Source organism: Protopterus annectens, chromosome 4.part1, assembly GCF_019279795.1.
Source record: "Protopterus annectens isolate FY-2018-M chromosome 4.part1, PAN1.0, whole genome shotgun sequence".
NCBI classification, from domain to species: Eukaryota; Metazoa; Chordata; order Ceratodontiformes; family Protopteridae; genus Protopterus; species Protopterus annectens.
In genome coordinates, this window is record NC_056734.1 from 73,375,158 (window position 1) to 73,401,063 (window position 25,906).

The 25,906-nt window shown below is 41.7% G+C and overlaps 1 protein-coding gene across 2 annotated transcripts in view; it reads left to right on the top strand.

Moving 5' to 3' along the window:
- LOC122800750 (protein tilB homolog) overlaps positions 1 to 25,906 on the top strand; it is a 517,374-nt gene that overhangs the window by 172,235 nt on the left and 319,233 nt on the right. For both annotated transcript variants that reach the window (XM_044070000.1, XM_044069999.1), the window contains exon 2: positions 11,766 to 11,916. In XM_044070000.1, coding sequence (XP_043925935.1) covers positions 11,766 to 11,916 — 151 coding nt within the window. The remainder of the gene's footprint in view (positions 1 to 11,765; positions 11,917 to 25,906) is intronic.

Here is a 25,906-nt window from a genome sequence, read left to right on the forward strand (position 1 = left end):
AGCCAGATTCTCAAGTCCTCAGGCAAAGTGCTAAGGGCTTGTTCTATCACCAAAAGGTATGCCAACCCTTCAAAGGTGCTGACCTGACACCTACTCTCACCCATCTATGAAAATAAGTGCTTAACTCAGCAATATATTCACCTACATTTTCATCTGCCTTGTGTCTTTGCTCAGAAAACTTTTTTTCTATAAGCTGCAGGTGTTAACATAATACAGTGTAATACACAATTCTTAACAGTAGTATAATTTAAGTAGTCAGTATCAGACAATTTAGAAATAGTAGTTACAGCTTTACCATGCAGTAAGGGGGTCAGGAACTGTACCCAGAGCCCTTGGTCAACATTATACTGTTTACATACCCTCTCAAACATATGAATAAAACTATGAAAATTAGCACCCTCTGTAAATTGTGGAAGAAATTTACTGACATTTATTGATTCTAGGGTTGAGTTATACCCTTCCCCATTACCTCCTTGACCCTGGCGAAGAGTCAGCATCTCCTTTTCATGTTGCCTCTGCCTCTCATTTTCCTCAGGTTCCAGATGTCTCAGTCACTCTAATGTTTCTAATTCCATTTGTTTCTTCTGCCACAGTCTCTCCTTTTCTTCAGCCTCCAAATGCTTTATTCTGTCTGCTGATTCTATTTCCAAATGTTTGGCCTCCAGTTCAAGTCTCTTTAACTCCAGGTGGATTTTTACATCCTCTGTAGAAAGGTCGAACTGTCCATTTTCTGAGAGTTGTATATCCCCAAAGCCAGACTGGTTGTCCTCCTGATTGCTGGCCTGTGATGCAGTTGTGGCTAAGGCTGCAGTCATTTCTGCTTTAGTCAGGTTGGCATGCCCCAATCCTTTGTCTTGGCACATCTCACCCAACTGGCTCTTTGTCAGCTTGCCATACTCCTCTGCTGACATCCTTGCCTGCAATGCCTGTCTAACTAAGCTAACAAAAAAATAAAACTATTGTGATGTGAAACTCTGAATGTTCAGTGTGTTCAGTGATTGGGGGACATACATTAGGAGGATGACCAGGTTCACACACAGTATTTCCAGATGCAGCTCACTGCATATAGTGCACTTTCCCTTAACAGCACACAGAGACCACAGTCAGTCTGGGGCTGTTTTTTCCCTCTTTTTCCAGATCCCCAGTAAGACTCCCCAATGGCACAGCTACAGAGTTGAGATCTCAGCTGAGTGGCCAAGTTAAGACCTCCATCAGCCGCTCTGTCCAACCAGTACTTTGTGTCCCTACCCAAGTAGCTGACACACACACACCCCTGGGAAAGGCTGGCACAGGTTTACTAGCTATGCCCCCTTCTTTCCAGAGTATAAGGTAGTTATTACTACCACCAGCCACCTCTTTATCAGCTACTTTAAGACCCTTAACAAAGGGTGTCTAATCTTACTGTGTAATGTTACTATCAATACTAATGTTAGTTTGACCAAGAGCAAAGCTGTTTGGAGTGGCCCACAGTATCACCAAATAAATACGCAAGTACTCGTAGAACTTTGACGCATCAGCCACAATGAAAGGTTTAAATATAGTCATAATAAATAAGAAAAGAACAAGGCAATACTAAGCATGTACATATATACACAGCAACTTCAGAGATCAAAATCTATCAGAGTTCAAAATCATAGGAAATATTTAAAACAACATTGCAGGGCAGTCTCAAATAAATGAAAAACATATAACTTAAGTTTTGCTATATTTCTGACTATATCTAAAAGAATTATACTGTACTATTCCCTAGACTTACTTAGTTAATTAGAAATGCAGGGCAGATGTGGTGACTAGATCTTCTAGCTGATGTTGTCAGGTCAACGACAGACTACAGAATTCCCAGTCTCTCTCAGAGAGTTATTAAATTGATATATCAAATATTACTGCTGGGATAGCTTGCAGAATGACAATTTCTTGTCATCTGACTCTATCCCATGTAAAACCCCCACTGCTGAAAGCTAGCAATATTTAGCATCTAACTGTGAAAATACATACTCAGGGGCTTTTCCTCAGATCTCTGCAGATCTTGGAAGTTATAAAACAATACAGCACTTCCAAGACAATACAGAAAATGTCTCAAGTTCAGACATTATGTCTTCTGCTGCACTGAAACTGAAAGATAACCTCTTTTTATTGTGTGGCCATAAAGTAGTTTAATTTCAGTTATTTTTCTGAAGTTAACCTCCTGTGTCCCAGTTGCCACTGCAAAAATATTTACATTTAAACAGTTACAGTAGTGCAGGTACATTTCTGTTCTGTTCCAGTAGGGCATGCTGTGGTTACATTTTAAGCACTTTGCAAAAACCTTTTCAACACATACTTCTGTACCAGCAGATGTTCATCGTGTTTCACTGTTGCAATCATTACTCCTGGGTTATCCTGCTGGCAGGCTACCCGCAGTCGGCCAGAATTCCAAAGTCTTGGTCTGGCGTTGGTTGCTGTCGCCTCTTCCCTGATGTCAGTGCGCCAGGGGTATAAAAGATGCAGCCAACGCCATTTTCTTCAGTCTTTCTTGCCGCGTGGTGCCCAAAGCAGAAGCAGTTCGCAAGTGCTGGTCGGCCGACTCCTGAGATTTTCGTGTTCGAATTTCAGATCCAAAATCTTCATTTAAAGCTAAGTACCCCATTGGGGAAACTTTTTTCTTGCTCCAGACCGATGTCAGAAAAAGTTAATAATTGTATTTCTTGTGGGAAGCAAATACCTCATAAGGACTTCCATTCTTATTGTATTCCTTGCGTAGGCCCTGATCGCGACGTAGCTAATTGCAGATTTTGTGCAAGATTTAACCAATGCACTATTAAGCGTCGGTATGATTTTGCATTTCATTACTTTGGCCGAAGATTTAATTACACAATGTCGTCGGATAGCCATCCGACTACCGCAATTCACAAGAAACGCAAGGAAAAGGACAGGCATCCGAGGTCCAAAACTGACAATGAGGCTTCTTCTAAACCAGTCACCGGTTCTCAGTGAGGTGCTTTCGCAGCCCCTGATGCCCGCTACCTCAGAGCCGCAGGCCGCTTCCGACTCCCACGTGGAGCAGACTAGGCCTCTGGAAACTCAAGGTATTGGACACTTGGAAAATATTCTCTCAGATGGGTCCGGAGCCGCTGAGCAGGCATCGGCTTCTGAGGGTGTTTTCAGGCCTACACAGTTATATATAAAACCAACTACAGCTCCAAAAGCAAAGACTAAAGCACCACTAAAGACAAAGAAACAAGTGCAGCAAGCCCAAGGACAGGCCTCCATGCCTAAAATACAGATGCTCAAAATGGCCGAAGACGTAATTACTTTGATCAGGGGTTCTCATCCCCCTCCTGAGAAGAGGACTAGGCAAGAGACAGAATATGAATCTTCAGATCAGGTTTCCATTTCCTCTGGTTCCTCTTCTGACCAAGAATACTCTCCCCCTCCCTATGAGGATTCCGATGCTGAAGAATCTATCCCTTCAGCCTCGGGAAACCCTGCATACCATGAGGGAGCACTTCCACTGGGACAGCCAAGACTACTCAGAATCCAAGAAAAGGCTTAGAGATTTTCTTTTACTACCTCAGCACAGACCTCTTGCTATCCCTCCTGTTTTAGACATTGTAGATGATGTATTTTCAGAGTCCGGCCTGTCCCCTGACTCTTTACCCCCTGCACCTGTTAAGCCAGACTGATACTACGGGGTTCCAAATTCTCATAAATTTCTTTATAAAATCCCTGCTGCTGACCCAGAAACTATTTCTCAGGGTCCCAAAGGGGTCAAGGCTTCCACTGCAAAAAACCCTATCCCGTCTGATAGGGATTCAAGGGCCCTGGACAGATGGGGGAAAAAGGTTTACACTTCTGCTACCTTGGCTGTGAGGGCTTTAAATTGTCAATTTCATATGCTTAAATATCAGCAATACTTATTGTCACTGCTTAAACAGAAAATGTTAGCAAATTCTGAATGTGCAGAAAACAAAGAAATGCAGGATTTATTGCATGCAACTGAACAAGTAGGAAAGCATACTTTGCAATGTGGTTTTGATTTTCTGGAGGCCTCTTGCAGGGCCGCTGTTACGGGTTCTGTCATTAGGCGACATGCTTGGTTAAAGGAACAGAATCTGCCTGATCATGTTAAAGCAAAATTATTAGATGCTCCATTACAGCATGATACTTTGTTTGGTGTTAAAGCAGAAGAGGTGTTGAAGAAAATGGAGGACAAAGCAAAATCTATGCAGACAGTTAAGGATTTCTTACAGGTGCAACCACCAAGATTTAGCAGGAACTGGCCTACAAAGAATTGGTCCTTTCCAGTGTCAGACAGGCCACAAAAAGGCAGATAGAGATGCCCCAGAGGCAGATCCCAGCCCCAAGGCTCATACAGGCCTAAACAATGGGGTGCTTCTACCTCCAAAAGCAGAGAAGACAAATCACAGCCATACAGGAAACAGTCCCAATGACTTTCCTCTGCCAGAAACAAGCACTTATCTTTTGGCAGCCCCTTTAGGGGGAAAACTAGCTATTTTTTCACAAAATTGGCACATGATCACCCAGGACAAATGGGTCTTGAACATAGTGTCTCAGGGCTACAGGTTCCACTTTCACACCCTGCCAAGGGCAAAAGGTATGCCAGACCTGCCACACAATCAATGGGCAGAGGCACAAAAGCAAGTTTCATCCCTCATGGACATGAGGGCCATTCAGCGAGTACCACAACAAGAGCAGGGACAAGGATTTTACTCGAGACTTTTCTTGGTGCTCAGAAAGGACAAAGCCTGGAGACCAATACTGGACCTGTCTATTCTAAACACATTTCTGGCCGTTCCAAAATTCAAAATGTTGACTCTGCAGCAGCTACTACCCATGCTGGGCTCGTAACTTTGGACCTAAAAGAGGCATACCTGCATGTCCCAATCAGACAATCTTGCAGAAGATAGCTGGCTCAATGTGCTACCAATTCTCTGCACTGCCCTTTGGCTTATCTACTGCACCCAGGGTCTTCACAAAATGCCTAGCACCAGTAATTGCATTTTGCAGACAAAAGGAATTCAAATCTATCCTTACTTGGACGACTGCCTTATTCAAGCAGAGAAGAAAGACATTCTACTAAAGCATCTGGATTTTGTAAAAAGATTACTAATTTACCTAGGGTACACAGTAAATGAAAAGAAATCAAAACTAGTACCCTCTCAAGAGATAGTATTCCTGGGTGCAAGCTTAAATACAACTGCCCAGATGGCTTATCTCATGCCAGACAAACAAAGGCAATTGACTTCTTACTTCAAAATGTTGGCAACAAAGACCCAGTTATCTGCAAGAAAAATTCTGCAGGCTTTGGGCTTCATGGCATCCTGCATTCTGCTAATTTCATATGCCAGACAGCATATGAGGAAACTACAATGGTATATAAAAAGTGTTTGGACTCAACACTGCCACAGCCTGGAAACAGCAACTCTCATTCCCTGCCTGCAACAGGAGTTTTGATGGTGGGCACAGGCCTGTCACCACAACAAGGGACAGCCATTCACTTTACCCACAGCCAGGCAGACACTAACAACGGATGCATCAGATTATGCCTGGGGGGCCCACATGGCAGGAAAATGTATTCAAGGCACATGGCCCGCAAACCAGTTGCATTTTCATATCAATCAAAAAGAGATGCTAGCTGTTCAGAATGCCCTGACAGCTTTCAAGGATCTACTTCATCCAGGACAACTACTGATAAAGACGGACAGTACTACAGTCATGTGGTACATAAACAAGCAGGGAGGCACACATTCCTACCCCCTCTGCAGATAAGCCATGACTTTGTGGGACACAGCATTGACTTATCAAGTTCACCTGCAAGCACAATTCCTGCCAGGAAAAATAAATACTCTGGCAGATGAACTAAGCAGAAACCTCATGGATCCCCACGAGTGGAAACTGGATCCACAAGTCTTCAGCATGATAACAAGAAAATGGAGATGCCCAGACATAGATCTGTTTGCTTCCCCTCACAACTGCCAACTACAGAGATTCTGCAGAAGGACTTATCACAAGCAAACATGGAAAGTGGATGCCCTATCCTTCAGCTGGAATAACCTAACAGTATATGCCTTTCCCCCACTGCCTCTCCTCCCCAAGGTACTCCTAAAGGTCAGACAAGAGAAGCCCAAAATGATACTGATTGCCCCAGACTGGCCACGCCAGCACTAGTACCCAATCCTAAATAACTTGTCTCAAGGTCCAGCCTGGACATTGCCTCAAACTTCTCACTTACTGACCCAACAAAACAATCAGATCCTGCACAGCCAACTCAGGACTTTAAATCTGGCAGCTTGGTGGATAATGTAGCCATTCAGAACACTCCTCTCGCCAAAGCTGTAATGGATGTTATTTTGGAGGCCAGGAGGCCCAGTACCAGAAAATCTTATGCAGAAAAATGGAAGAGATTCTGTGCTTGGAACCAGAAACATGGAATTGACACGTTTGTACCAAATATTCCTAAGATTTTACAATACCTAACTGAGATGCTGGACAATGGCCTGTCCTTTTCATCAATTAAGATTCATGCCTCTGCCACTTCAGCCCATTACAATACGGAACCACCTATCTTTTCTCATCCTTTAATAAGGCAGTACCTCAGAGGGGCCAAAAACATAAGACCTCCAAGGAGAGCACCAATACCTGCATGGGACCTCAATTATGTCTTGAAAAAACTCACACTGCCTAAAATTCTTATCCTGGAAAACAGCTCTGCTCCTAACAATAACCTCTGCAAGATGAGTCTCGGAGTTACAGGCACTCATGGCTGTGGAACCTTTTATCATTTTCCATCCAGACAGGGTTTCTCTGAGGACAAACCCTACATTTATGCCTAAGGTGGTGTCCAGTGTGGCCCTTAACCAAACCATTCACTTGCCTACCTTTTATCCAAATCTACAGAACAAGGGTGAGAGACTTCTGCATTCTTTGGACATACACAGACAGCTACACTTCTACTTGGACAGAACCAAAGCTTTCAGAAAGACTGAGCAACTTTTAGTGGCATATGCAGGATCACAAGGAAAGGCTATGTCAAAACAGACTATTTCAAAATGGATACACCATTGCATTCATTTCTGCTACTCACAGCATGGCAAATCAGTGCCTAAGGGCATTAGGCCACATTCAACCAGAGCAGCAGCCACTTCAGCAGCCTTCCTCAGAGGAGTACCAACCAAAGACATCTTAGAGGCTGCAACTTGGAGTTCAGTGCACACTTTTACAAAGCACTACCACTTACCTCTCTACTCTAAATCCAGAGCAGGCTTTGCCACTGCAGTTTTGCAGGGCCTCTTAGCCTCTCCTAATCCTATTTAGCCCAGCCACCCACCCTCAGCTTTGGGATTCAACCCAAGAGTAATGACTGCAATAGTGAAACACGATGAACGTAGTACAGTTGTGTACCTACCATAAATGTAGATGTTCAAGTGTATTCACTGTTGCAGTCCAGGTTACCCTCCCTCCATCCCCCTTTCCTTTGCTGGGACTTATCTGTACTTCTCTATTCTATACAACCTATGTGGTGTATTTGCTTGTAGATGAAGGAAATGTTTACTTTAGTGCATGAATGTTTATTGGCATAATTTATTTAGCCTACCCTTTTGGGGGCACCTGACATCTGGGGCAAGAAAAACTGAAGAAAATGACGTCGGCTGCATCTTTTATACCCCTGGCGCACTGACGCCAGGGAAGAGGCGACAGCAACCAACGCCGGACCAAGACTTTGGAATTCAGGCCAACTGCGGGTAGCCTGCCAGCAGGATAACCCAAGAGTAATGACTGCAACAGTGAATACACTCGAACATTTATTTATTTATTTATTTATTTTACATTTGTTAACCGGGAGAGTCCGACTGGATACATGTCCATTTTCAGCGGAGGCCCGGGGAGAAAAGCTCCAGCTACATAACAGACATATGAACATTGTTAATGCAAAAAAGGAAGATAGTTGAGTTCTAAATACAATATAAAGATACATCACATCTTGGGAAAAAAATAACAGCAGCATATAAAAAACATAGGTCAGTTACAAAGGCGGCCTTGTTAAAAGCAGTTAAGGATAGTGAGGTAAGAGAAGGGTAAATGATAGTGGTTAATCAGGTTTGGAACAGGGATATTGCCAGAGAGTATTGAGATGGGGTTTAAGCTTTTTTTTGAATTGTAGGAGTGAAGGTTCTGAGGTGAGCATGGTCGGTAGGGAGTTCCACATTTTACCTACAAAGTTTGAGAATAGAGAATCCCCAGCAGAATTATTGGCTTTGGTAGTTTGAGCTAAGATCTTATTGGAGGAGCGTAAAGATTGCAGGTTAATATAGGGGTGAATGATGTTTTTCAGAGCTGGTGTTTTCTCTGGGTGATACAGTATCTGGTGAGCCATTTTGAGTTGGTTGAAATGGAGTTGGCTGGAAAACTCTAACCACCCTAGTTGCTTCAAGTTAGTGCAGTGGTGCGTTCTAAAGGTGGAATTTGTGGCAAATCTAGCTATGTGATTGTAACAAGAAGCAAGTTTGTTAAGGGTTGTCTTGTTTAGGTTTGCAAAAAGGGGGGAGGCATAGAAAAGAGTTGATAGTAGGTGTGTGCTGGCAATTGTAGTTTTAGCGTGAGGAGTGAGAAAGTGTTTTACTTTATAGAGAGAGCCAAGCTTTTTATTGACGGTTTTGATGGTTAGATTGAAATGGGTGTCAAATTTAAGGGAGTTATCAATGGTAACACCTAATAGCTTTGTGTGAGCTTCTGGTGATATAGTGATTCCATTGGAGGATGTAATAGAGAAGGTGGGGGGAAGAGTCTTGTTAGTGGGTGAGAAAGTAAGTAGTTTTGTTTTGTTGGGGTTGAGAACTAGTTGACGACTTGAGAACCATTTTTCTATTAGGTTGAAGGTGTCTTGGGTTGAAGCAGTGAGGTCTGCCAGGTTGGAGGCAGTGCTGATGATAGTCGAATCATCTGCATATTGAATGCATGTGGCATGGGGGTGATTGTGGGCAGGTCATTAACAAAGATGGTGAAGAGAAGAGGGCCAAGAATAGATCCTTGGGGAACTCCAAGTGTAACAGGTAGGCATGTGGATAATTTGTCCTGCCATAGAACAGCCTGTTGCCTATTGGACAGGTAGGATTGGAACCATTTCAGCGTGGAATTGCTGAGTGATAGTTTTTAATGTATGGAGGAGTTGAATGTGGTTCACCATATCAAAGGCCTTGGAGAGGTCTAAGAAAAGAGCAGATGATAGTTTATTATTGTTTCTGAAGTTATTGATGGTATTAGAAAAGGATAGTAGGGCTGATGTGGTATTGTGATTTGGCCTGAAGCCATGTTGGGAGTTGGCTAGAATTTTATTTTTGGTGAGGTGTTCCATCAGTTGTTTGTGGACACACTTTTCCATAATTTTAGCCAGGGGTGAGAGTATAGCTATAGGTCTGTAGTTGGTTAGCTCTAGTGAGCTACCACCTTTATGGAGAGGAATAATGTGGGACATTTTCCATATGGAGGGGATGAAGGCTTCTGACAAGGTACGGTTTATGATTATGGAGACGGGATAGGAAATGGCCTCAGCTGCTTTTTGCAGAAACACAGCTGGGAGAAGGTCAGCTGCTAGCTTAGTGGGTTTTAGTTTTTTAAGAAGAGATGTTATAGAGGATATGGGTACTGGATCGAAGGTAAATAGATGATCTGATGTAGTTGTAGTATTCTGCTGGCATGGGTAGTGGAGTGGGCTGGTTGTTTGTTTGAATTGTGTGGCCAGGGATTGTATAGTTTCTGTGAAGAAACTATTGAATGTGTTAGCAATGTTTACAGGGCACTGTTGTTTGCAAGTTGTTGGAGTGGGGGTGGTTGCCTGGCCTGGGTGCAGGAGCTTGTTTAAGCCTGCCCAGAATTTTGTGGATTATTAAGGTGTTTGTGTTGGAGGTGGAGGAAGAAGTTTTTTTTATCATTTAAGATCATTCTTTTAGTTTCATTTCTAAGTTGCCGGAAGGTTTGGTGGGAATGTGGGTCTTTAGAGGTACGCCATGTGACCCACATCTTGTTTCTAGATAGGATTTTGGATTTTGTTTCCTTAGAGAGCCATGGTGCGGTTTTGGTTTTAGTTCTAATGGACCGTATTGGAGCATGGGAATCTAGAATCTTGAGGAAGGTGGTGTTGAAGTAGATAACTGCCTCTATAATCTACATTTATGGTAGGTACACAACTGTACTTTTGATATACACCTGAAATACAGTTATAATACATTTGTAACACAAGTATCTTATATGAATCATGTTGATATTCACAAATGACATATTGTTTACAAAATTCCAGATTGCTGGGCTGGCACTGTCTCCTTTTGTCACACCTTGAATATGGGATCTTTGCAAGTAATTGTGTGTATATGCTTCTGTTTTACCATGACCTTTCTTATTGCAACTGATATGCCTCTGCTTTGGTTGTTTTGGTCTCTAAATCAGAGATTTTACCCTGGGTGCCATATGCTTACCTGTGGTACAAATATTTTATCCTAAACATACAAACTGTCCTATACAGGCTTAATATTGTGGAAGGGAAAGTGGTAGACTGGACTCAAATGTATGTTAATGCTATTTTAAGATTGTTGTAAAACAGTGGTATTAAATGCAGAATAAGCAATGTGCTTAGATGTATTGGGATGCTATTTCAGAGTGATTAGTTGAAGATGTGTTTATGAACAATATTACACATACTGATTTTGTCACATTTCTAATACTTTTACTGAATGTTGAGTGGGAATAATGCCACCGTATTTTTTATAATTGTTTATACATGCATACTTTCATGATCTCATATTTATAGTCCTATTTTAAATATTATTTAGAATCAACAGTGGGAATACTTATGCTTTGAATTTATATATATATATTTTCTTTTAAGCCACAAATAACGTTGTTTAATGTTATTCTCCTCTTGACTTAAGAAGAAATAGTAACAAGTGTAGTATATATAAGCATTAGTAAGATGGTCCATTTGGGCGGCCACGGTGGTGCAACGGTTAGTGTTGTCACCTCACAGCAAGAGGTTCTCCGGTTCGATTCTCAGCTGGGGTGCCTTTTGTGCGGGATCTGCATGTCCTCCCTGTGGTCGCGTGGGTTTCCGCCGGGTGCTCCAATTTCCTCCTACATCCCAAAGACATGCTGTAGGTGGATTGGACACTCTAAATTGGCCCTAGGTGTGAGTGTATGCCTTCCGTGGAAGATTGGGCACTGGGCTGGCAACTCAACACCATAAAACTCCACTGCCAGTCATGAGCGGACACGTTATCTGCTGTGGCAACCCCCTAACCGGGAAAAGCTGAAAGAAGAAGTAAGATGGTCCATTCAGTGTAGTTCAAGCAGCAGTAAACTGCATGATTTTTTTTTCATCTGGTATGTTTCTCATTTGCTGGTATGTTGCACAGTATAGATTAGGCTAGATGCAGGGATTATTCCTTATGCACTGCATACAGTGTATGAAACACTAAGAAATCATGTGCATTTATAAACATTTTAACAAAAAGAAAATGTGATTCTTCATTAATCTTTAATCTGTTGTAGCACCTTTGGTATGTCGCCCTATGTTTCTGATCTTTTCTACAATAGTCACTTTACATGTTACTTAATGAGTATCATGTTTTTCTCCATTAAAAATGTTTAGATATAGTGATATTGCTTCTTTTTGCACAGACATTTGAGTGTGTTTCTGTAAGTCGTGATTAAGTACTGCAAATATTTTCAAAGTGTTTTTACCCTTGAAACTTTATTTATTGTCATTATTTTTTCAGTTCCTCAGGTGTGTACACAAGCAGTGATAGCTTTCCAAAATCATTTTCCTCTGGATATTCCGAGTTAAGCAGTACCAGTATTTCTCTGCCATTTGCAACCAGACACAGGGTGTTAGATGAGCAAACTTGTGATTCCGGCTTATGTTCACCAGTAAGTATTTGACTGTAGTCATCTATGTAGCATTTCCTGTCTGTTATTTAATAAATGACTCATTTCTATGCTACATCACCTACTTTGTCCACTTTTTCATTTGTTTTGTACAGTTTCTGCAAAAAATATTGATGGAGTGAAACAGCTATGTGTTTCTTCATTACCTTCTTTGTAAATGCTGATTTTAGTCATTTCATATCACTCTGTAGCTGACCTACACCCATCCCCTTTTTTCATACAGAAGAAATATCATATGGAACTTCCTTTACAATTTGTGCCTTTTTGAAACCAAAATACATGATTATCATTGGTTTATCTTTTACAGATACCACATGTGGCTACTAAATTCTAAAGCAGTAAGCTGCAAAAAGATTGACTATGTAGGTTCATCGTTTACTAGGCTAATTATCACAAGGGCCTTGTTTAGCCTAGCCATGCATCCCAAATCTCTGAAAAGTTCTAGTACCTTGAAAAGTATAAGCAGGGACTTGGGAGATGAAACGTTTACAAGCAGTGACCTTAGAGATGAACTATTTACAGGCTGCTTGTGTCCATAAGACACACAGATGCCAAACCAAGGATGAATTTCCTGCCCCCCCCCCCCCCCCCCCCCATCCAGTTGTCCAAGTTACAGTTGATTTGGGTTAAGAAGGAACTCTGCTTCACATGGATGGGGAGCTTGTTCCAGAGAAAGGGTAATCTCTGGAATACATATGTCTCTCCAGCAGGTCCTATTTATATCACAGGCAAGGCTTAAATCTTTAGAATGGGTAATTCTGGTGCTGTTTATTTTGCAGATATGCAGGGGGTCAATCAAAGTGAGGTCTGACAATGCCTTGTATGCCAGCCATAGATCTACCCTCAACAGCCTGTAGGAAGCAGAATACAGGGATAGGGCCTCGAGGTGGTCTGCAAAGGGCATGTTACTTATGCCCTGTATTCTTTTAGTGAGGAACCTCTGTGGATGTTTCAGTTGTTGGATATACCTGGTTAGGTACTTATCAGTGATAGGTCTTATGAATGCTGAATACAGTGGAACAATGACCTCATTGGACCTAGATGCCATACCTTTGTTTATAAGTTGCACAACATAGAATGGTTTCCTCACAACTGTAGACACGTGATAGTCAAAGGCTAGCTTACTCTTTCTGTGCATCCCCAAGTCCCTGACTACTTGGTCAGCTTTTTGGGGGTGTATTATCAATGTAATAGTTACTGGTGTGAATGAATTCCTGAAGGATACTGTAATGCATTTAGTTTTAGTCCATGGCTCTGGCACCAGTTGTTTCTTTGTCAACTCTTCCTGGAGAACATTTGTGTCAGTGGGTGATTCAGTGACAGCTTGTAATTTGCAATCATCTCTAGATTTAGTCAGCCAGAGGCCATTGACATTGGTCTTAACTTCAGAGAAGTAAATGCCAAAAATGAGCAGTCCCTGAGGGACTCCGCTTTTGACTGGCCTCTTGTAGAGGTGGACTCCCCAGTTCTAGCTTCCTGGGTCCTGTCTGTGGCTATGGTCTGATGAAGCTTATGTGAAAGCGCTAACCGTTGTTTAAATAAATACGATTTTATTTGAATTATTGATATCTGCGTGGTCAGTCTGAGAGCCCAGAAATCTACTTGCACTGTTGTTCGAAGTTTAAATACATGTTATGGGTTTCCTAGGTCATAGAGTGGGACCTATAGCTTCTAAGGAAGTGGTACTGGATTTTACCTAAGGTGATTTGAACGTGGAGAAGCTGAAGTGAATTGTCCTGTTTTACCAGGCTTGAGGTATATTTATTTTTGATGTAAATTAATACACCTCCACCTTTAGTCCCTGTCTGTATAGTAGCTGGTCTAAATGTGTGGAAGGCATTCTAACCTTGCACTGTTGGTGCACTCTCAGCAGCTTTAAACCACGTCTTAATGACTACACAGACATCAGCATTCTGTAGAGTGAAAAGAGCTTCTAGGGAGTGGAGTTTTTTTGTTTACACTCCTAGCATTGAGCGCATTGAGCAGTAACACCTTTATATTTTCTTGGTTTTGATTTGCTATGTCAGAAGTACTTTCAGTTTGGCATTGCCTAAAAAGACACTATGGGGGAGGAAGATGTTTTAGTGAATATTCGAAAGGGTAGAGGGAAGAGGTACAGATCATCTCTGGCAAAGCAGCATGGTCTGTTGACCATCTCCTTCCATGCTAACAAATATTGCACTCCCTATGAATGACACCAGAAACTAATTCAATTATTTAAGTCAATCATCTTTTGTTCAGATTGTGGCATCATTCTTGGAGAAGGTAAAATGCTGCTCAGAGCTAGGCACATTCCATCCTGGGGCACATATTCTGTGGGCTCCATGATGTCTCTCTTCATATAGTCTAGGGAGGTGTGTCTCAGGTCATTTATACCCACATGGACTGTGACTGAGTCATACTGGTACTTGTGGCCTAATGACCTGAGTGTGTGTGTAATGTGGTGGATCCTGGCCCTGATAAGCAACTGACATGTGACTTTCTTCTTACTCAGCCTGGTAAGAGGGACATCAGTATGTCTCACGATGGAGTCTCAAATGACTAGAATGTTGGATTCTGTGGTGGCTTGCCGTATGGGCTTAGAAGTAGAGACTTCATGAGATGTGGCTGTATACGTTGATGTGGGCGCTGTTTTGAGAGAGTTCATTCGCGGTTGCTGAGGGTGTTTGTGTGTACTTCATGTAGAAGGTCTTTGGGGTATAGGACGGTTACATTTAAGTGGCTCAGCAGATGTAGGTCTGTGTCTGCTTTGAATAGTGCGTGAGAGGTGCAGCGTGTATACTACTGACAGCATGATTGACATTAGGAGTACTTTTATGTGAAAGCTTTGCCTCCACTGACATTGTGTAAAAACACCTCTCACATACCATATCAGTTTGTTTGAGAATTAACTGGTTGTCAGTAAACATGAGGCAATTTCAAAATTGTCTCAGGATGCCCATATCCACCAAGCTGGTAACGGAAATAATGTGAAGGTTCATATTCATGGCAACAGACCCTTTTTATTGATTAGACAGTTGGAGTGAGAATATAAAGTAATGTCAGGAGAATATGGTTTGCAATTCAGGGGGCAGTGCTTGTCACTGCAAACTAGTCTTGTGTGCAACTAGGTATTGGTGAAATTTCAATGGTGCTTTTACAGGAAAACTGTCAACTCAAGGTGGCTGTGGCTATATACTGCACTGCTAAACACTTGAGAGGAAACTAATAAGTAGAGCCTGATGATTTATGGATGAGATATTTAGGTAGATTTTATGAAGTTAGAAGCAAATCAAGCAGTACTTACTAAAAAGAAAGAATTAGCTTGTCAAGAATGATGAAAAGAGGAGAGTCACCTGAATGGCTACCAAAAGACTAGTGTTTGTCTCACCCCAGCTTCACTCTTCTGAGATGTAATGCTTCTTTGCTTCTTCTCTCACTGGAAGCAAAACAGAAACAGGCCACAGCCTGTTTGCTGATCCACATTCTTGTCCCAGATGGTTTAAGGGTCTGTAGGCTTGTTGAAGCCTTTTTTTGGTAGATGCCTTAAGTAGCAACCAGCCTGATCAGAAAGGTTAAGCGCAGACGCTTCTTTCCCAACCAGAAAGAGTCCGTAATCTATGCACTGTGCTCCTTCTTCTCACCAGGAGCAGAATATAAGTGTAAATTCCAAGCTGTCACCAATGAAGGAGTTATTAGGCTTTCCAGTGATCAGCAGTCCTGAGAAAATAATGTCCCCATGCTCCTTCTCTCACAGGAACAAAACAGAAGCACTATTCCCAAGATGACTACTGAAAGGCAGAATATGGGATCTGCAGTATTTAGTCCTCTTGGAGTGGATATTGCAGATTTTAAAGGTAAGATGGAAAATGGGTCAATATTCAAAGAGCTGCAGCATGCACTAAGGCGTTTGATATGAAAGAGAGGGTAACTTCAGTTTAGCTAAGTGGAGAGCCACTAATTTTAAAAGATCAAGCTAGATTGGCAGTGAGCACTTTGTTCTGGTTTTATGGAATACAGTGGGATGGCTAATAAGTTTAAATAGCTGAAGGAGATTGATTTCACAAAATGATAATGTTCTTACTCACAGTCACCAATGAAAGAAGAACAGGATGGAGATATGTGGTCAAATTAATATAAGCGGCAGGCAACTAGAAAGACAGTTGAGTTTAAAAGCACACCACCAGGGAGGAGAGTGGGGAAAAACTTAATTTATGTGTGACTCACAAGACACACAACTGTGGTCTCTTTCCTAGATCATATATGCAATTAAAAGCTGAGTACAAGCAAAATACAGTGTAAAAATGAATTACAGTATACAAAATAGAAGAAGGCAATAAAGCAACACAAAATTCAAGAAAGCAAAAAGAAACTAACATTCCCCCCACAGTAAGTTATGGCAGAGTATGGGTGAGCTTTTCTAGTGAAGCCTTGGAATGTTTTTATTATGTAAAATATTAAAATACGTTCATACTTTTTCATGACAGGCATACTTTAACCTTCAAATTAGTGGGTCTTTGTAGTAGTAAATCTATCTTATTTTGTAGTAGGTGTAAATCAGCCAAACCATGCTTTTCTGCAGAGTAAGTGTACCTCTTCAAAAAGAAGACACTGTTTCTTCAAAGTGTGAACTGCTTTCAAAGCAACAACTAATTTAGATTTCTCCCTATTCTGGCTCCCACTTTGTTTTCTCTCTCTTCTAACTTTAAGCCAGAATTCTTTTGCAGTGATACAGGTTGAATTTACATCCTAAAATGCTTCTGTATGAGTTAGGGCTTCGAGTTTTTAAGGCATTAACAAGTAGACATCTTAGGAAACATGAGACCATAGAAATTAAGTTACATGAGACAAAAAATTCAAGAAAATTGCTTAAAAACCTATAGGTTACTTGACTCACTTTCCCATGAAACTGCATCTTAAAGGTAAACCCCAACTTCCTTGATTTAACGCTACATGAGCTCCTCAAACTGTATGCTTTACTATAAGTACACTTTGTAGAGTTCATATTATCATTGGCTTAGGAATTACAAGGCAACTGAGCCAGGAGACCACTTTAACCTTGCCAGTACCCATCTTTGGGCCTTGCTGTTTTTTCAGTAACAGCCAGGCAAGTCATATCAGGGTGAATTTATAAATACCCATCTTGTTGTGTAGCTGTTTTATTTTCATGCAAATGTTTATGCAATAAAATTGTAATCCAACCAATTTATACACATTTACTCATTGCACAGTCCACATTCACCAAGTGTGTTCTACTTATTACATTTTTGACTCACCTATAGTTGGGACTTATATTTAATACGTATTTTAGCTTGCAGTCCATCTGTGTTGTTAACCACAACCTAGTTTATTGCTATATTTAGAATCTAAATAAATTGTCCAGAAAACAACATAAAGGTAATGGTAAACATCCCCTGTTCTGTCTCCCTTGCTGACCACAGTATGGAATCTCCTTTTTGCTCTACTTTTGTGTCTCCATATTTTCCCCATTCCTCCCGTGTCTTTTTATATACTTAGGAGAATTTTCTCGTGATTTGCTACTTCCTGTATTAAATCCGCAAGGTTATTCCTACTTGTTTTTTCTTTTCTTCATTCTCCTTGTGATTGCTAAAACTATTGTGTCCAGTAAGTTTCTATCATTCTTAATCCTCCCCTCTGTTTGTGGTATCCCCATAAAAGTATGTTAAAGATTTTAAGTCTCCCTTTCCCAGCTGCAGTTGTCTGTATATCTCACCTAATCTGTTTTTTAACTCTTAGCATTGAACAGGACCATAATATGTGTATGAAGTTTCCCGACTCCTCTATATTTTATCACCAGCACTCCTCTGGCATCCAGGTACATTTTCTTTAAACTTACAAGCATATAGAAATATTTATACAGGCATTTCCATGCAAGTATTTGAAATTTCCTATGATTTATTGCTTTTAATTTGCTGTACACTTTTACCCATTGCAGTTCCCTCAGCAGGCATGATAGCGTATTCTCTCATTTCTTCTCCAAATTAAATTTTGTATTAAATTTAGTCTCTTCAGCTGTTCTGTCTAACTTTACTTTGAAATTAAACCTTTGTTTTTTTTTAATTCCTTTTGCCTGTACTTCCATCAACATTATCACCCATCTTGGGAGCTCCTGCTCATTCTGTGTTTCTTTTTCAATTATATGCCCTTTTTAATCCTAAATATTTTGTTTAATGTTTCTCTTGTACATTTTTCTCTCCTTGAATTTCTCCCATTAACTTTGGCTTGAATGTCCCCCCATTCCTCCCAATATTTACTATTCAGATTTTCTACAGTCATCTATTTAACTCTTCATCTGCTCCTTAGTATTACTCCTGTTATAGTTGGAATTAACCCATGTATTACATATTCCATTTTCCCTCTCTCAATTAACTGGCTATGTCCAGCGAGAATTTCTTTCCAAAGGGTTTACTTCTGTACCCGTCCTACCATTATAAGCAAGCTCAGAACACAAAGTTATGTATTATTTCTTATTTCTCTAACATAGATGAATAAGGATTTATAGATGTTCTTCGTGTTTTACTGTTGCAGTCATCACCTGTGGTTTATCCCTGCTGTGGTAGCCCTTGGTCGGCCCGAATACCAGAGTCAAAGATTTTGTGTGCCGGCTGCCATTGTCTGTAGTCTGACGTCAGGTCATCAGTGCTATAAAGCAAGGCAGCAAACGTCATTACATCAGTCTTTCTTGGTGTGGAGCCCATAGTAGAAGCAGTTTGTGCGAGTGCAGGTCGGTCTCTACCAGAAGATGAATTTCAGCAGAAAACGTCATAAGCTAAGTACCCCATTGGGGACCCTTTTTTCTTGCTCTAACCGATGTCTGAAAAAGTTGACAATTGTCTTGCCTGTGGAAAGCAGATCCCACACCATGACTTACATTCTTAATGCATCACTTGTTTAGGCCCAGACCATGATGTCCGTCGTTGCTGGTTCTGTGCCCTCTTTAATGTGAGAACCATTCACCATAGAACTCTTTTTGTAGACAATTATTTCCATGTTCCATCCTTGAATTCCGATATAGCATCCATCAGCCAACAATCTGTGGATATTCCAAAAACATGTAAAAATAGAGACAGGCCACACAAGGGTAAGCCTTCTGATGACACTACCACTAAGCAAGTCGTCAGTTCTCCAGAATTCAGTGAGGTGCTTTCACAGCCCCTGATGCCTGACTCGCTATCTACGCAGGCCTCTGCTGGGACTCTTTTTGGAGTCTGGTGTGCTGCAGAAATCTACTTTGTCTTCCGATCCTTTGGGTGTCTGCCTTGGTTGGGTCTGGAACCACAACGCAGGTATTAGCTTCCAAGGAGGCCTTTTGCACTACCGATTCTAGACAAAAACTGACGTCTTCGCATCTGACTACCACTTCTCAGTGACCGACAGATTCTCTCAGGCCTAAAAGCCAGGCCACTCCTAGGAAATCTGCTTCTAGCCACCATCTTGCTACTGCTCCCCCACCCTAAGCTCAAATGTTTAACATGGAGGAGGATCTCATCTCCCTTATCCGAAGCACGCAGGCCCCCACTCCTAAAAGGAAAAGGCATCCTTCTTCAGAAATTATGTCAGACCAAGAGTCTGAGGATTCTGATAATTGTGCTTTTGAAGAAGAACAACATCCCTTAACTGTTTGAGGATTCAGATGCAGAGGAGTCTATCGCTTCTGCCTCCCCTCTAGAGGAACTCTCTTTGGGGAAACCCTTCATTCTCTCAGGGAACATTTCCAATAGGAATCTCAAGACTTCCCACAGTCTAAGAAAAGACTTAGAGTTTCTGGACCTGCCCCAGCACAGACCCCTGGACATCCCACCTATTCTGGAAGTGGTGGATGATGTTTTTCATGAATCCAGCTTAGGTCCCTGATGCCCTGCCTCCTGCTCCAAGTAAACCTGATAGGTAGTACAGAGTACCCGATTCTTACAAATACCTGTATAGGAATTCTGCTGTAGACCCTGAGGTCATTACACAGGGACCCAAAGGAGCTAAGACTAGTTCTTCCAAGAATTTTCTTCCTTCTGACAAAGACTTCAGAGCTCTGGACAGATGGGGTAAGAAAGTATATACCTCTGCAACCTTAGCCATCAGTGCACTCAATTGTCAGTTCCATATGTTAAAATATCAACAACACACTTTGGGACAATTAAAACAGAAAATTGCTTCCTCTCCTGACTGTGCCAACTCAAAAAAGCTGGCAGAATTGCTACACTCTGGTCAAGTGGCCAAACACTCATTACAATGTGGATATGACACCCTAGAAGCCTCTAGCAGGGCAGTAGTGACAGGATCTGTTATTAGGAGACATGCTTGGCTGAAGGAACAACCTCTCCCTGATCAAGTTAAATCTAAACTTATTGATGTACCCCTAGGCAAGGAGAATCTCTCTGGGAAAAAAGCAGAAGTAGTACTTAAAAAAAATGGAAGACAAAGCAAAACCTGTGCAGACAGTAAAAGATGACTTTCAAGTTCAACCTCCCAGATTCAGCAGGAACTTTCCATCTAAGCACTGGGCCTTCCCTGCACCCAGCAGACAGGGCCAAGGTAAGCCCCGCAGGGACAGGCCAACCAGGCCCCTATCCCAGGGCCAGCAAAGAAGCAAACGATGGACCACTTCCATCTCGAAGACAGGGAGCTATAAGCCAAGCTTTTATGGCAAGCACTCGCAATGACTTTCCCTCCACCCTCTGCCCTCCCTTCACTCATCAAAAACTAGGAGGAAGGCTCACACTCTTCAAAGACAACTGGGTTTCTATAACCAAGGACCAATGGGTCTTATTCATCATTTCTCAGGGATACAGATTCTCTTTCAGTGAACTCCCAATTTGAAGAGGGTATCCAGACCTCCCCCGAAACCAGTGAGCAGAGGCATTGAAACAGGTCCAAACTCTAATATCCCAGGGGGCAGTTGAACCTGTCCCTTCAGATCAAATAAGAAAAGGTTTTTACTCCAGACTATTCCTTGTTCCCAGAAAAGAGGGCACTTGGCACCCCATCCTGGATCTAGCCAAACTGAACACCTCCTTGGTGGTCCCCAAATTCAAAATGCTAACTTTGCAGCAACTCTTGCCTTTGCTAACAAAAAATCCTTGATTGTGACACTAGATCTAAAAGATGCCTACCTCCACATCCCTATCAGGGAATCGTGCAGAAAATTCCTGTGCTTCAGAGCAGGCTATCAACACTTTCAGTTCTCTGCACTGTCCTTTGGCTTATCTATTGCTCCCAGAGTATTCACCAAATGCTTGTTCCCTGCTATACATTTTGCAGACAGAGAAACATACAGATTTATCCTTGCCTGGATGACTGCCTCATTCAGGCAGAGTGCAAAGAAAAGTTGCTCCAGGACCTTCTCTTTGTCAACTCTCTCATTGCTTCCCTAGGGTTCACCACAAACGAGAAAAAATCAAAACAAAACCCCACCAGAAAAATTATTTTCCTGGGAGCTGTGCTAGACACAGCATCCCAAATGGCCTTCCTATCCCCAGAAAAAACAGAGCTTCTTGCCTCTCTACTTCCCTCAGCTGGCTTCCAGAAGCCACTTCACTGTGAGGAAGTTTCTGCAAGCCCTGGGATATATGGTATCCTGCATTCTTCTTATCCCCCTCACCAGGCTTCACATGAGAAAACTTCAAGTGGTACTTAAAGAACCTTTGGTGTCAACACTCTCAGTCTCTAGAGACCACACTCCCTCTGATCCCATGTATAAGGACCAAATTTCTCTGGTGGGCAGAGGCCTGTGCCATCAACAAGGGTCTTCCTTTCATCCACCGCCCTTCCGGCCAGACCATCACCACCAATTCCTCAGACATTGCTTGAGGCACTCAACTAGCAGGCAGGTGTACCCAAGGCCTTTGGAATGCCCAGAAGCTCCACTGGCACATCAGTCAGAAAGAAATGATGACAGTACAAAAGGCTCTGACTTCCTTCCATCCCCATCTCAGGCCAGGGGTCTTCCTTATAAAAACAGACAACACCACAGTGATGTGGTACATTTACAAGCAGGGCGGCACCCAATCGTGCCCCCTGTGCAGGTTAGCCATGAGTCCATGGCTTACAGCCACCTCCATGGGGCTACACCTAATTGGCCAATACATACCAGGGGTCAACAACACCCTGGTAGACCACCTAAGCAGAAACTTACTGGACCCCCACAAAGGGCAGCTCCACAGAGAAATCTTTCTGCAAATCACTCAGGAGTGAGGGACCCCAGAAGTGAATCTCTTTGCCTTGCACCAAAACCACCAACTGCAAAGGTTCTGCACCAGGGAGTTCCACCTCCTAACTTGGAAGGTGGATGCCTTGACCTTCCCCTGGAACTCCCTCTTTGTGTAAGCATATCCTCCTCTGCCCCTTATTCCCAAGGTTCTGATCAAAATAAGAGAAGAGAGAACAAGGGCCATCCTCATTGCTCCAGACTGGCCCAGACAGCATTGATACTCCCTGTTACATAGCCTGACCTTACAGCCCCCCAAGCTGCTTCCCCTGAAGTCAGACCTCTTGGCTCTTTGGCTTCTTTAGTAAGTTCATGTCCTTTTCTAGTTTGAAATTGCCCGTAATTTGGGGGGAGGATCTTTTTTCTGCTATCTAGGTTTGAGTTTTCTCCTTTTATTATGTAGTTTAATACTTGAGGACTACCATCTTGTTTTTTAAACCTCTCCATTTGCTTGGAGCTAGTGTGAACTGTCAATTTTAAAGTTGTCCAGGCGTGAGTAGAACTTGTCTGCATGGCTCTTTGCAGTCTCAACATTATGAGTAATACTGTTGTACTCAAATTTAGAGATTTCATCAAAGAATTGCAGGAGATTTGTCAATCTTTAATCATTTTTATGGAAAGGGTTACTAGTTTGTGGTCATACTTGACTACTGATCGGGGGGGGGGGGGCTTTCTATTGAAACGTAAACCAGAAAAAAAGTCTGAAAACACAGGAGGAGAGTCAATTTTGAAACTCGCTGTTCTCCTTAAATCTTCTTTTTGCAAGTGGGGGGGGGGGGGCAAGCCACCCACACCCCTACAACTTATATATGCCAACTTTGAGATTGCCATACCTTGGAGAAAAGGGAATATTCTGATAAATGGCATCTTGGACTTTATATATGTAAGTCCATTCTTTTGGCCATTCAGTCTCTGTGTTTTGGGATTCACTGTCATGGGTCCCACCATTTCAAATGGATACTGTGATGGGGGGATGTCCATTCAGATGTTTAGCTTGTTATTACCAGGTTAGGAATATTCTGTTCTCTAATGACTTAATTGACAATCTGGTCCAATAAGTTTTTATTTATAAAATGTAAGACGTTTTGTGCATATCCTACATTTGAGGTATAAGTCCCTCAGTTAATCTTTGGGTAGATAGCAGTGTTTGTACCTATGGGGAACTTGTCAAGAGAATTTATGAATGTTGTATGCCATTCTGGCAACATAGGTATTGATTTATTCTTGATAAGATGGATAGTTGCATGGCTTACAAATAAGAACTGGCAAGTATCATACAGAAATTGGACAGGTGAAATTCTTGGTTACAGTCAGGGTGTCCTGCAGGGCTCTGTCTAGGTCCCTACTTGTTTAGATTGTATCTTTCAGCCCTGTATTTTTCATCTGAGGTGTTCTACAGTCTGTATACAGATGACTTGAAATTGGGTAAGCTAATTACATGTGTTACAGATTCGGCATGTCTACAGAATAACTTGACTAAATTGACCGTTTGAGCATAGGAGAATAATGCGACTATAAATACATCAAAAACTAAGCATATAAGATATGAGAGATGTAGATTTAAAGGTGAATATTTAATTCAGGGTACACTGATTGAAACTGTAGATTAATTTAAGGACCTGGGTATATGAGAAGATCCAGCTTTGAGTAGTTATAACAATACCAACCAATTGGTTAATAATAGTTATAGAACTATATTTGTACACAAAAATGTATAAAGTCTAGGAAATCAGAAATGATGAAGTTATTCTTTGTTAATTATATTAGACCCAAACTTGAGCATGGAATAACAGCATGGAAACCTTATGAGAAAACGAGCATGAGTAAACTGGAAAGAGTACAGCAAAAATATACCAAGAACATTCGTGGATGTGAAAATTTAAGTTATTATGAAAGACTAAAATATCTGAACTTGTACAGTGTCTCTTTTAGATATTTAAGAGGAGGTCTTATTTGGGTATATAGGACATTTTAGAGACAGCTTCCTCTGGGAATGTTTGGGGTTATGAAAAAGAAATAGAGAATCATCAGATAGCGTATGTAGAAGATTCTGTAGAAATGAGAATTATACTAATTGGTTCTCTGAGAGAGCAGCTGATGCATGTGTGATGCCCGTGCCCTGGCCCAGCAATCAAGGATCCTTAATCCTCACCACTAACACCAGAGAGTGCATCTCATATATGAAGAAAGGATAACAAATAGACACAGTAAAGTACAATTTCCCTTAAGAGCACACAGGGATCACAGTCAGTCCGGGGCTGGTCGCTCCCTTGCTCCCCAGGTCCCCAATAAGACTCCCCACTGGCACAGTTATAGGGTCCAGATCTCAGCTTAGTGAGAAGCTAAAACCTCTAGCACCCTCTCTGTCCAGTCAGTGCTTTGTGTCCCTGCCCAAGTAGCTGACACACACACACTTGCACTTTGAGATAAGAGTTTATACTACCACACAGACACTCCTGGGGAAGGCTGGCACAGGTTCTCCAGCAGTGCCCCTTTCTCCCAGACTATACAGTAGTACCAGCTGCCACCATCCACTAATACTTATCAGCTACTCAAATGCCCTTAAAAGGGTGTCCAATTATTACTGTGCAATATTATTATCCAATTGGTAAGTGTGACTAAACAGTCAAAGCTTATTAGAGTGGCTTTGTACCATCTTACCAAGGCATGCAAGTAGTCTTAAGAGCTTAAATTATCTCTACACAAACCAGCCACAGTTAAAAGGTCTTAAAATATTTAATAATAAATAATTAAAACCACCAGACAATACTTTCTACTACACGGTCAGTACTAGTCAAGAGTTCAGAGATCACACAGAAATACTTAAAATAAATCAGTAGTACAGTTCTGACATCACAGAAAAACACTTAGTCTAATCTTTATAGCTTCTAGCTATCTACAAGAAAACACACTTCTAAAATAACTTACATAAGACAACAGGCAGAGTGCTGAGTTGGATGTTCAGACAAAAATGCTTAATAATCTCTGGTTCTCGCTGTTTAAATTGAAACTGCAGTTCTGATAAAACATTACATCATTTCACACTTTCCTGGTGTTCCCAGGCTGGCAGAAACTGCATTTACATTCTTTTACACTTAGAACAATAAAGGACATTCCACATGTAAATTCTGGTTATTAACTTTAGCCTTAAAACAATAGGCAGGAAGCCTTCATCTAGCCGGACTGGAGCCGACCTATAAACATCAAAGGCAGTGATGAAATAATTTTAATTTCAAAGGACCAACAAGAAATGCTTGACTTAGCTTTCTTTACAGCAGAGGGCAATATTGCCACACTGTTTTAAGCTCAACATTTCACAGTATTTACAAATGATAGAATTGTGTACCAAATTCTATTTGACTAGGCTGGCAGTCTTCACCCTTCTCCACCAGTCTTCACATTTCTTCCCCCACCCGGAGACCTCAAGCTAGTTTTTCAAGTGACCCTTGAGAAACTCCACTTAACAGGGTTCGGTCTATTTGGGTGTACCTCAGCCCATTCCCTGTCTTGAGAGCCCATCGGCATTGGCATTGCTAACCCCACTGCAGTGCTGCACTGACATATCATATGCTTTCAACCCTAAGCTCCATCAACCCAACTTGGCATTTTGCTGGCTGGCTCTGTTTAATCATGTTAGGGGGTTGTGATCTGTCATAACAGTGCATTTCCTTCCATACAGATAAGGCTGAAGTTTCTGCAATGCCCACACTATGGCTAGACATTTCTTTTCTACTGCTGCATAGCATTCCTCCCTAGGTTGGAGCCTATGAC